Source organism: Balearica regulorum, chromosome 1, assembly GCF_011004875.1.
Source record: "Balearica regulorum gibbericeps isolate bBalReg1 chromosome 1, bBalReg1.pri, whole genome shotgun sequence".
Classification (NCBI taxonomy): Eukaryota; Metazoa; Chordata; class Aves; order Gruiformes; family Gruidae; genus Balearica; species Balearica regulorum.
Genome location: NC_046184.1, coordinates 82597866 through 82611066, shown reverse-complemented (window position 1 = coordinate 82611066; position 13201 = coordinate 82597866). Strand labels below are relative to the sequence as shown.

At 45.6% G+C, this 13201-nt stretch overlaps 1 protein-coding gene across 2 annotated transcripts in view; it reads left to right on the top strand.

Moving 5' to 3' along the window:
• Positions 1-1725: 1725 nt before the first annotated feature.
• The window catches only part of LOC104632212 (potassium voltage-gated channel subfamily A member 1), a 134848-nt gene continuing 123372 nt past the window's right edge, over positions 1726-13201 (top strand). The window contains exons 1-3 of one of the 2 annotated variants that reach the window (XM_075761474.1): positions 1726-2350; positions 3085-4439; positions 9778-11781. In XM_075761474.1, coding sequence (XP_075617589.1) covers positions 3564-4439; positions 9778-9783 — 882 coding nt within the window. In that variant the 5' untranslated portion in view covers positions 1726-2350; positions 3085-3563 and the 3' untranslated portion in view covers positions 9784-11781. Of the gene's footprint in view, positions 2351-3084; positions 4440-9777; positions 11782-13201 lie in introns of those variants that run through there. The other variant, XM_075761466.1, reaches the window with a different exon arrangement.

The window sequence follows — 13201 nt, the reverse complement described above, 5'->3', positions numbered from 1 at the left end:
ACTGAATGCAGAGCTCTCCGAATACTTTGCAGTCAGCTCTGTGCAGCATGTCATCCAGGCGTGGAATTCACTGCCATAAGAGGATGTTGAGTCAAAGGCTGTAGTCAAGTTTCCTGAAAGGCTGAAAAACAGCCTGGTTAGTTTAGGCAATGGGACTGCCTTTCTTTTTTGGGGGGTTAAGTTTAAGTTTTTACAGGGTCTAGGGTTGTTGGGTCCAAGGCTGGGTGCTGATGCTGAGCTGCTAAACTGTCAGACAGAAAATTAGTGATTGTGATTTTCACTAGGGGAAGACTCTTTTTATTTAGTGTTTTGATTGTTTTGCCCAGGAGTGGCACACAGACTTTTCTCTTGCTCAGAACTTGACCAGAAGTTTCTCACAAAACTTTCAGCATATGTTACTGGAGGGGAAAAAAAAAAAAAGTCTATACCAGGCTAGACAGGAAATCTGTTTCTTTTTCTTTGCACTTTTGTTTCCACCAGGGCTGGTGAATGCAGTGTGCAAAGTAGCTGTGATTACAGCACAGCTAGGACTAGAGAATTTTAGAATGGTCTGTACTCTAGCAAAAAAACCCCACCCCGAAACAACAAAACATGAGGATAAATAAGGGGAAGGGAGGAAGAGACAGAAACCATCCGTGAGGTCAGGTGGTTAAGTATTTTTGGTCTGCCAAGGTGGTGATCTTAAGTGAAGATAATGCATTATGCAGTGGACAGCTAATGAGAGCAGGTCTGTTAAACACGGACTTGGTGTTACTTTGCTCTGGAGTGCTTCAAATTACACAGGCCCAGGTTGTATTTGATCACCTCTCCCGCTTTCACAAAGTGAGCAGCAGGCTTTTATATAATGTACATGATCATATACTGTAGGGAACAATCCTGCACTGGCAGGGGAGGGAAGCTGATGACATAATGGCTCTTCTCCATCTCAAAGTTATGTGATTCATCAATTACATGAATTCAGTGGGATAAAGCAGCATGAAAGGGCAATTTCCCTGTAATATGCTGCCTGCCGATTAACTCTTCCCTCCCAGTTTCAGCCACACCGCTCGGGACCCAGCCTCCACCTCTATGCCCAGAAGCCTCCGGCTGCGCAGCCCCACACGCTACCGAGCACACAGCGGGCCGGGGGTCGGGACCGGGGCCAGCAGCAGCACCAGGACCCCGGGCCGAGCCATTCCGTGCCGGGTCGGCCCCGCACCACGGGGGCTCCGGGCACTGCAGCCGCAGCCGCCGCCCGCCGCGGTTGCAGCATCGCGCTCCGTGCGGGATGTGTAGAGCCCTGCACCACTCCGGCCGCCTCCTCTGCAGGTGCCGCGGCGGGCTACCAGCCGGGGAAGGGGGGGATCGGGCGGGGAAAAGCGACGACCCGCTCCACGCTGCTCCTCTGCGCGGAGGGGGCGAGTGCTCCGCGCACTTGCCCGGGCCACTTGTGCACCGCCCCCCCCCCCCCCCCCCCCGCCTTTCCCCGGGGACCCGCTCGCTCTCCGCAACCCCCGCTGCCCGCTGCGGGCTGGGGCGGCGCGGTGTCCCGCAGCGGGCGGCCGGGGCCGGCGGACCGGGGCGGCCGCCTGCATTGCGTCGGGGGCGCGGCGCGCAGCGTGCCGCGGCGGCGGGGCCGCGCTGGCGGGGGCGGCCGGCCCGGGGGGCAGCGCACCTCCCCTCCTCCCTCCGGTCCCGTCCCCCTCCCTCCCCGACCCCCCCCCCCCGCCCGCCCGCTCCCCGAGCTGCACCAAACAGCTCTCAGGTTTCTGCTGATACTGCAGCATCAAGAAATGGCTCGAGTTTGCTCCTTGCTCTTATGCATTCAGCAGCCCTCTCGCTCCTGCCACACGCGTCCAGCTCCTGCCTCCTGCTGCTGCTGCTGCTGCCGGGACGAGCCAAGACGGACTCCGGGGATGCGGCTGCAGGACTGCGGCTCTCTTACATCTCCCCAGCCGCCGCTGCCCAGCGCCCGGCTCCTTTTCCAGCTATCTTAAGGGAAGAGAGCAGGAAAGCCAGCAGCTATCTAGGACTCCTTGATTTTATTTACTAACTCAAGCCTTTTGAAAAAGGTACTTTGCACTCTTTCCACCACCACCCCCCACCCCCCACTGCGGTTCTCGGCAGAAACTAATTAAACCCACTCGCCCTTGGTGCAGCCTAAGACAGTGTATGAATATTTCAGTGTCTCGCAGGCAGCCCTGTAAAGCGATCGCTGTATTATTAAGAGGGGCGCAAGAGGAGGAGGAGGGTTGAGTTTGCCGCTGCGGTTTTTGTTTTGGTTTGGTTTTTTTTGGATGCTGCTGCAAGGCGACTTGACGCATTCCGGCACTGGCTCCTACTCCTAACCAGCGCATCTCACTCGGAGCAGGTAAGGAAAAGCCCTTTCTGCCCCCGCGCCGTTGGACTCTATTTTGGACAGTTTGGGTCTGGGATGTCGATCTCCCTCTCCTCGTCTCTCTCTGTTGTGTTTAGCTGCTGCAAAGCAAGAGAGGAGATGCTTTGCTCCCCATCCCCTAATCCCCGTAATTGGTGTGATGAAATTGTCAGTGCTCAGCTAAGCCTCCACCATCTGTGAAGTGGGGAGCGTGGTGGTCAGGAGACATCGCAGGAGCTGACCCTGCTGAAGTTGCCCGGGAGGCCTTCCCGATGCGCTCAGGGCACCGCAGGGTCCACATCAGCCCCTCTTCCTGACTCAGAGGCCCCGGTGCGTGTCCGGGGATGTGTGGGAATGCGTAGGGCTCCGCTGTGCTGCCGTAGTGGGAAGAGCGGGATGTTCTTGCCGGTGTGAAAGCCAATCCGTTGAGCCTGAGCGTGTGTGTGTGGTGGGGCTTGGGGGCTGGTTTATTATGTTTCTCTCCTCCCCGGCAGCTTCCATCCTGCAAGTGAGCTTTATGCCTTCAAAAGCAGAGTATCTCCATCCCTCCCTCCCCAGCACACGAGAGGACCGGGGCAGTGGGAAGGGGGGGGGGGGGGGGGCAGGCGACGGAAATTTGCTGAGTTGGCATTGCAAGGACTCGCCTCCCAGCTGCCCCGTGATTTATTTATTTATTTATTTATTTGTGTGTATGTGTGTGTGTGTGTGTGGTAACTTCATGACAGCAGCCGCAGCGATGGTCGAGTCAGCGAGAAAAGTGGACGGATCGAGTTAAAGGCAAAAGGAGACGGCTGGGGAGGGGACCCCAGCCTGGGGGTGCACTTCATAGACCTTCAGCCTCCTGGCTTGGGGGACAGGACCCCTCACCTTACCTGCCCTCTTCCCCCCCTAAAGGTACTTCTTCCCTCTTTCTTCACCCTCCCATCATCCCCAATGCCCCTCCCTTCATCCCACCTCTCCTTTGCCCTTTTGGATATTTCCATCCTTTAGGCTCCTCATCCACCCCTTCCTCAAGCTCTCCATCCCGACTCATCATCCCTCCCTGCAGACTCTGAGCCTCCCCTCCCAACCCCCCTCCCCCCCCAAACCCCCCTTTCCACTGAACTGCCCTGGGGCTCTCCGCTCTCCTCCATCCTCCTCCCCCCCTCAAGTCCCTCTCCCTCACTTCTCCTACCCTGTTCCTGGGTTCCCCTTCCTGTGTGCCACCATGACCGTGATGGCTGGAGAGAACATGGATGAGACTTCTGCGCTACCTGGCCACCCCCAGGATAGCTACCAGCCCGCTGCCCACGATGACCATGAGTGCTGTGAGCGCGTAGTGATAAACATTGCTGGACTACGCTTTGAGACGCAGCTAAAGACCTTAGCCCAGTTCCCCAACACTCTGCTGGGCAACCCCAAGAAGCGCATGCGGTACTTTGACCCCTTGCGCAATGAGTACTTCTTTGACCGGAATCGACCCAGCTTTGATGCCATCCTCTACTATTATCAGTCTGGGGGGCGGCTTCGCCGGCCGGTCAATGTGCCCCTGGACATGTTCTCTGAGGAGATCAAATTTTATGAGCTGGGTGAGGAGGCCATGGAGAAGTTCCGGGAAGATGAAGGATTCATCAAAGATGAGGAGAGACCTTTGCCGGAGGGGGAGTACCAGCGCCAAGTATGGCTCCTCTTTGAATACCCGGAGAGCTCTGGGCCTGCAAGGGTCATTGCAATAGTCTCTGTCATGGTGATCCTCATCTCCATCGTGATCTTCTGCCTAGAGACATTACCTGAGCTGAAAGAGGACAAGGAGTATACAGTGCATCGCACTGACAACACCACCCAGGTCTACAAATCCAACATATTCACAGATCCCTTCTTTGTTGTGGAGACCCTGTGCATCATCTGGTTCTCCTTTGAGCTGGTGGTGCGCTTCTTTGCTTGCCCCAGCAAGACTGAATTCTTCAAGAATATCATGAACTTCATTGACATTGTGGCCATCATCCCTTACTTCATCACCCTGGGCACCGAGATGGCCGAGCGGGAGGGGACTCAGAAAGGAGAGCAGGCCACCTCCTTGGCCATCCTGAGAGTCATCAGACTGGTAAGAGTCTTTCGAATCTTCAAACTCTCCCGGCACTCTAAGGGCCTCCAGATTTTGGGACAGACCCTCAAAGCAAGTATGAGAGAGCTAGGTTTACTAATCTTCTTCCTCTTCATTGGGGTGATCTTGTTCTCTAGTGCGGTATATTTTGCTGAGGCTGAAGAACCTGAGTCTCATTTCACAAGTATCCCTGATGCTTTCTGGTGGGCGGTGGTATCCATGACCACTGTGGGCTATGGTGACATGTACCCTGTGACAATTGGAGGCAAAATCGTAGGCTCCTTGTGTGCCATCGCTGGTGTGCTGACAATTGCCCTGCCTGTACCTGTCATCGTGTCCAACTTCAACTACTTCTACCACCGAGAAACAGAAGGGGAAGAACAGGCTCAGTTACTTCACGTTAGCTCCCCTAATTTAGCATCTGACAGTGATCTCAGTCGCCGCAGCTCCTCCACAATCAGCAAATCTGAGTACATGGAAATCGAAGAGGATATGAATAATAGCATAGACAATTTTAGAGAGGCTAATCTCAGAACTGGCAACTGCACTGTAGCCAACCAAAACTGCGTTAATAAAAGCAAGCTGCTGACTGATGTGTAAACAAAAAAACCCAAAATCCCCACTCACAGCTTGAAGACTTTAGTGACACAGTCACACTTTGTAGATGCTTTACTGATAGTCTTTGAATGCTTTATTTACCTCGTAAATGCATCGTTGCATTGCGAATTTTTGCTCAGCGATAAAGAAGCTTCCAGGATCCATGAAAGATAAGATTTTGTTTATTTTTAAAAAGCATTTTCCACCTGGTAAATGATAACCATTTGAACTAGTTTAGTTTTAAGCTGTATGACGCTAGACCTAAACTTTTCCTCTGCCATCTCCCTTTTTCTTTTTGATGAAGTTAACTTAAACTAAGCAAGACAGTTTTTAGAGCTATAAAGCATATGCATGGATTCCAGTAAAAATATTCTGCAAAACTGCACAGCTGCAAGAAAGTGCATCAGATAATAACAATAATAATAAAAAAAGATTAGCAAAAACCTGCAGCAAGCATTTGCCATGGTTTTTATGAAGGAGCGCAAATTTTCCTTCTGCCCCCTATGTGAAAAATTACATACTTCCAATCTACAGATCCACACAGCACCTTATTAAAAACATATTTAAGCCTGGTCTCTTTTGCTGTCCATAGAAGAACTATTCTAAAAGGAAAATAACAAACAAAACTGAAGACAAAACATCTGCAATGCTGCTAAGTTCTCTTACATGCAGATGATTTAAACACACTTTTCCTTTTCCCTGTCCAGAACTGGATACAAAACTTTAAGCCCCTCTGTTGCAAGATAGCACAATGGAGTTTAATATAAGCATGTTTGAATTTGATACTATTTATTTTATAATCGCATGCCTGAAACGTTACCTCAGACAATAGCGGATAAGCTTTCGTTTGAACTGAATCTTCTAAAAATAGGTCCTTTATCTCTCTTTTTTCTTTTCTTTTCCTTTTTGATTTGCATTCACCAGAAGTGCACTCCTTAATTTATTAAATCGTTGGCTAGTAATTTAAAGTACTGTATTTAAGTGCGTATGTTAGTCAAATGGGAACAATAACTTTTGGAGATCAAAGCATGTTCAAATATTCAGCATTATGGCCTATTTGATTAAGGTGTAACTTGAATTAATTAATGCATGAATTCAATAATAATAATAATGATAACAGTAATAATAATAATAAAAACAAAATAAAAAGTGCTTGATAGACCGAGGGCCTGAATGAACTGATTAGAGAAACATGATTGTTTTCCTGCATTGCTCAGGGAAATGTGTTAGCTTTTGTCCAGGCGTTGTCAGAAAGGAACATATCCCATCCCTTAAAGGGAAAGCTATATGGAAAATTAAGAAGTCAAGTTATATATAGCAACACCTAAAACCTAGTATCCTTTATAGTTGAAAGGTGCAGATGCATGCTTTTTGGTGCATTCTCAGAATGTAAATGAAACTTATCTATTACATGCATCCAAATTGCAGCAGCTGGTTTCTTTTGCAGTCATTAGTTGAGACTTTTTATATTCCCCTAAAACTCACTGAAGAGACTCAACAGATTGATTTAGACAGTTGCACAGTGCCTTTATCTTACATCCCCTAAATTGCTGAAAGTGCCTCCAGGAACTGAGCTGATCAGAGATAGCAAAGGGCAAGGCACCAACACACTGTCAGGAGCGTTCTGTGCTGCCTCCTGGCACATCGCAGAAGGGGGTAGAGAAAGAAAAGAAAGAAAGAAAGAAAGAAAAGAAAGAAAGAAAGAAAGAAGAGAGAGGGATGCAGAAGAGGCGGGCAGAGACCACCAGCGCCTATGGGATACCTTCCTTCCCCAGCCAGTCTGATGCTGCAGGGCTCAGCAGTTGCTTCTGCCAAATAACTCATAGTTGTGTTTATGCCAGACTTCAAGTTTCCCTAGGTTGTTTATAGAGACATCACTGCCATCATTGTATCTGCCCTTCCTTTCCCTGAGATGGCTTTTTGGCAGCCTGTCCCAGCATGGCAGGATGCAGGAGGAGCTAGGGACTAGCATGAACTGCGGCATCGCCCAGTCAGGCAACCAGACTGCAGGGCTGTGTTTTTCTTTCCTTTGGATTCCCCATCAGGTAGTGGGAGAGGCTTACCAGTGCCCTCCCATCCCTGCCTCCTCCATCCCCATTCGGCAGTCTGTCAGATCTTAAATCCCATTGCATATCCTTTAAGCCATATTCTTCTTTCTGGTCCCTAACCTTACTCTATTTCCACCATCATCTGGTGAAGGAAGCAACACTAGGAGAAGGTATCTTCTGCAATATGCCAGCCTTGACTGCTAGGCCCTGGAAGATAATAACCTTTGATCTGAACTAACGTAGGCACTAATCTTTATTTTTTAAATGGACGAAGTTGAGGATCTTCATTCTGCACTTAGCATGTGGCCAACTGCTGTTGAACACTTCTCCTTCCACATTGTACAGATCCTTTCTTCCCCTATCTTTCTGATATATGTATGTTTATAAATATATATATGAGTTTCTGTGCATGAGTGTGTGTCACACACATACACAGACACACATATATATATAAAATCAAGGCACTTACAGCTAAAAAACAACCCTAACTCTGCAGTTACGCACAAGCCTGACCTTCCAGGTTTCCAAAAAGACTTGACTTTATTTCTCACTGTGTGGCTTCTGTGTGCAATCAAGAACTGAGGGAGCTCTGACTCCTGCAAGAAATGCAAAGCATCAGATAAAACAGGGCATTACATCCTCTAGGTAGATGTGGTAGACCCTTCCTGTCCCCCGCTCACACCCCTGCCCATCATACACCTCTCTCCCCATTAATTTCTGGTGGTCCTGATCTTCCCAAACTCTTGAATTCTAGGATATGAATTTTCATGTCAAAATAGACTTGAATGCTGGACTCAGCTTATAAAACAACCAACTGACTAAACTAAACAGCAATAATCAATTCAGTGCTGTGGGACCAGATCAGAAAGTAGCATCTGGGAGATGAGGCCTCACTTTAGTAACTTAACTTCTGCCACAGTTGGGTATGCACACCTTAGTTTAATGAGCAGAATGATAATCGTTCTGCATATATAAAGAGCAAAGTGGTGCATGCAGTGATTCTTCTTTGTCAGGAGACTGGGATGGATCATTAGGACTGGGGGTGTTTTGGGGAGCCTGAATGTTGCTTTGTCCATTTATAGCTCACTGCAAAGGATCTCAATACACATGGAATACAGGAATTAACCTCCTGTAGCATAGGCATGCGTTTTTGACAAGTTTGACACAAAAACCGACAACAACAACCACCTCTTACTCCCTTTACATAGGAGTGCTGAAATGTCTTTGTGGGCCTGAAGGTGCACTTAACAAACTGCCTGTTCTTACCATCTTGCATCCTTTTCCTTCTCTTTCTTTCTTTCTTTCTTTCTTTCTTTCTTTCTTTCTTTCTTTCTTTCTTTCTTTCTTTTCTTTTTCTTTCTTTCTTTTTTCTTCTTCTTCTTCCTTCCTTCCTTCCTTCCTTCCTTCCTTCCTTCCTTCCTTCCTTCCTTCCTTCCTTCCTTCCTTCCTTCCTTCCTTCCTTCCTTCCTTCCTTCCTTCCTTCCTTCCTTCCTTCCTTCCCCCCTTTTTTGGCATTTTTATTTTTGCCACACATGAGCTTTATGGGGTTGTTTATCTCAGTGGAAGAGGACTGGAAATGAGCTGATGGCCAATTTAGTGCATCTCTGAAAAAGTAGAGAGACCGTCGTTCCTTTGGTAAGGACCTCCCAGAAGCGATGCCCGTGTTGGACGGAGGAACCAGTAGATATGGCAATCATCTTAGCTGGGCTGGAGTTTGATGAGGTAAGGCAGCTGTTCCAGCGTAGGGTGTCACTACCCAGGCCGCCTTTACCAGCCACTGCTCTGTGCCTCTCTATGCTTCTCAGTTACCCCTGTACAGCTTTTTCTTCATCCACTCAGTGAAGTGGATGAGGGAACTTCTCTGGCATGAGCAAGGCAGCAGTGCACTGCAGTGCAGAGGCAGGAATGAAGTGGAGAGGCAGTGGGCAGGAATCCCATAAGCTGGTATCACTGCCAAAATTCCCCATCTGGTCCTACCATACTTAGCTATAGAGCACTAGGGAACAGGCAGAGGAGCAAGGGGGAGAGTGAAAGTGAAAGGCTCTGTACCCCTTCCTTCACAGAACTGAGAGATTGCTGCAAGACGGCCAAGAACTCAAATCCTCTGTGTGGCAGCTCCAGCAGAGACAATGAACTGGATTTACTTGTTTTCACGAGGAAGTTAGTGTGCAGTAAGCCAGGGTGTGAGTTCACAGCATCCTAGCAAGCCCATGCAGATTGCCTGCATGGAGTCTCTTAAGCCTTATCTACACTGGGGGCTTCAGGAAAGCTAATCCGAATTAATGAAAGGTGTGCATTTAAAGTAGATTTGTTAAACTGCTTTAAAGCCCAGCATGGACATTCTGTTGCAGTATAAAAGCAACCTTAATCTGATTTGGAGTCATTCTTTTTGGAAGGAAAGTAAGCTGAATTGAATTAAGGCTGCTTTAATTCTGAACACAATGGGGCTTAATGCAGTTTACCTCATCTGCCTCACAGTTCATTCAGATAGATAAGCCTTTAGTAATCATTAAATGTAATGGAACTGACCCTACTTTGCAGGGGGTGGCTGGGCAGAGCATGGCCACATGGTACAAAATTCTTAGTACGTGAGTGCTGGAAATTCACAGCTTGGCTTACTGAGGGCTAACATATTGTTCCTGGTAACAATTCTAGTGATTTCCTTCCTTTGTTCCTGGTTTACACATTTGTAGGTGTGAGGAGAATCAATCCCGCTGCCTTCTGGGAAGTTGACAATGATCATGGCCCAAGGAAGTTAATTTCCACTTACAAAGTCTCTAACTGTGCACGTGCTTAGTGTGATGTACTGTTGATCATGTGGACAAGCACTTGAAAGACAGTATGAAGCACTAGAGATAGGACAAAATTCAGCAGAAGTCCTCTTGTTTTCAGCAGTGATTTTGCCCAAGTAGAGATTTCAGGGATCAGACCCTTCTTAGCAAATCATCTGTGTATCGATTGATTAGAGGCTGCATTGGCCCAAATCAACAATTGGAGCTGTGGCAACTTTTATTGACCAAGATTTTACTAAGGGACAATTATTTTCTTTATACAGAAGTACAGAAAGTTTGTTTCTGTTATGAGAGAGCTGAAGCCCAAATGTAATGTAAAAACCTGCTTATTTTTAAGTATAAAGAACTGAAGGCAAGTTTCACTTTTCCATAGTTCACACTTGGACAGTGCAGCTTCTTATATGCACATATATTAACCGAAATGAAATAAACACTAGGACAGGAACATCTGAAGTTTATTAGAAAAAGGTGGAAATTTGTATTTTAGAATAAGATATTCTTCATACATATGTAATATACAGGGAGAATATATTCCTTTCCAAATACTAGCTTGAGAACTGTTTTTAGAGGGGTGCCATTCTGGATTTATTAATTTCCCCTAACATGAAGAAGAGGGAAGTACTGCAGCTTTTCCAGGAATGGTCTGATCCTGTAGACTTCCAGCAGCCTGGTGCCACTGATGGTCACAGTAATTTCAGACTCGCAGGAATGCAGAACCAGCTCCAAAGTGCGATTTACCCTCCATAGCCACAGAGCTGGACAGAATTTGAAAGCTGTCCTTGCAATTGCACAACATGGCAACTTTGTTCCAGAGCTGCCTATCGCAAGTCTGAAACAGGCTCCTTTTCTGAGATGCTTTAACCAGGGACCTACATTTCAATTTTGGTTGGACTTATTTCAGGCTGAGTTTCTTTTTCTGTTTTCTGTTGTTCTGGCTCTACTTAATCAGGTGTAGAGAATTTATTTTTCCTGAAATGCTTATCAAGTATTCTTAAAGGTGTCAGTATTTGTATCTGCAAAAATGAAACTTCAGGGTGTTCTACTGTTTCACTCAGTACAGGTGAACTTGCCACCGGTGAGGTCAACAATTTATGCTGTCAAGGCATAGCATGCTTTGATATTTTCAAAGGAAATAAAATGAAACTGAGGTCTTAATTGAAATTTGTCTCAAAGTATCTGTTAATATCTATGTAATTCTGTATATTAGCAAATGTCACTACAAGTTATAAAAAAAAATCATCTTCCATTTCTAGTTTCTATAATAAAATGAAGACGTTGCATTCAGTTCCTTTAGGTGCATCAGTCTTTGATCCATGTTATTGTTTCAGTGACATTTCTATAATGTAATTGGGATCAAATGTATATTTTACTTTTGTACAAAAGTAAAAATGATATTTTTATGACTAAATTCAGCAAACCCTTACCTATAACCTGCTAAGATGAAATCTTTTTTTCCTTTCCTTTACATGTAACCCATTGTTTTTGCAGTATATCGGTTTGAAATGAATCAATAACAGCTGTCAATATAACTGTATATGGCCTCTCAGACATACCTCTGATTTTAATGATCAAATATTACCAATGTGAAATATATAAACTGAATAGTCTCCGTATGAAAGTGCACCATCAGGGCAACAAAACATTTAAGCCGACACAGCTGTACTTATTTCCACCATTTACAAATCGCTTACACTTTGGGTCAAGTATGTACTTCATTGTCATATTACAGTTCATTTTACTTCCAGTAGTGAAATCGTTTGACTTATCATTTTTAAAACATCTAATGTTATGAGTTCTTGAACTATTTGAAATGCATAGTTTTCATCTATGCAATTTTACCTGCTTCTGTACTTGTTCATCTGTTCATACTTGGCATCAATTAAAGATAATTTTTAAGGATCTTACCCAGGATTTTTCTGTCTGGTTATTTTCTGGAGTCTTGTTTCTCTGCTGTCACTACTGGCCAGTTCTTCCTGAAATGAATGGTTGGTTCATTGATGGTTTTCTTATTGAATGACATAAGAAATGGCAATGTAATGAATGAGAAATGTGGCTGTGGGCTTTGAGGGGCTTGTAAATGTCAGCTCAAGCTTTACAGTACATTTAATCCAAGGGTTTGGCTTCCATAGGCTTTGGATCTAGCCTTGAGTGAGTAATGTTCTGGGGCCAAACTCTCCTGCCTTCACTGCTGAGACAGCACTCTGTTCCGCCAAAACCAATGGAAATAAGATAAGCCTACTGATTGTGTTCTCCAAAGCCTTGCGGGTATCAATTAGCACGTTACGGATACATTTCTGAATCTGAACCACTGTCTGTAGCATTATCATGTGTGATGACTGGAAATAAGGTTTCAAACAACTGTGTGACTGATCATGGTTTTTGGTTTGGGTTGAATGTAAGCAAGTCTAACTAACTTGGTCTGGTTTTCTTTGGAAAATTGATTGTTTTTTCAAGGTGTGTTTCGTGCAAACTGCTCTGATACAGTCATGCCTGCAATGTCTCAATATTGTATTATATATAAAGAAGGCAATGACGTAAATGCTAATTATTTTATGCCAAAGGTATGGTGTATTAGAAGTCCATCTATAAAGACTGCCAAGTCTTTATGTAGATAGGTGCAGTTTGTATAATGGGATGCAAACAAGTGCTGATTACATATGGTGAAATGAAGTGAAAATACCTTACACGAGACAGAACATTTTGCATGGCCTGTCATGTGATTTTATTTACTTATTTGTTTTGCTTTCTTGGTCAAGAAAAGCTTTTGTCAATGAAAGCCTCATTCATCAATAGCTTCAAGTATATTTAGTCAGTGCTACTGAATCTCACATATAAATTGCCAAAAATTGTTCTGTTGAGCTGACAGTACAGATTTGCAGTTATCGGTCTTAAATGGGTCTAGTTCAAGTCATTTGTCTGTTAGCTGCTCTGTGGTGGTGTTCTTAATTCAGTGAGGTACTCATGTCCATTCCTCACTTCAAGAGCGTGGTCACTGTCATTGAGTTTTGTTGGCTCTAGGCATGTCTCAAGTCTCATTGCTTCTTCCTTTTTTCTTTTCTGTCTAAAAAAAAAGAAATACTTTTTTATCGCCTCTACAGTATCAATCTTCTCCCTTTTGTCCTTAGCAAAGCTGCTGTTGCATTGTTTGGATCAAATTGTAATGTTGCTGCGTAACCTGTTTTCCTGAATCTACAATTCACTTGCCATATAACTCGTTTCTGTAGCCCTCTGCTAGTTGCCTCCCTTCTTGGCCACTCTTCATCTTGTGAAATACTGCCCTTCAAACCTTGAGGTCCTTCATGGTCTGTCTCATCACACCTGTCAT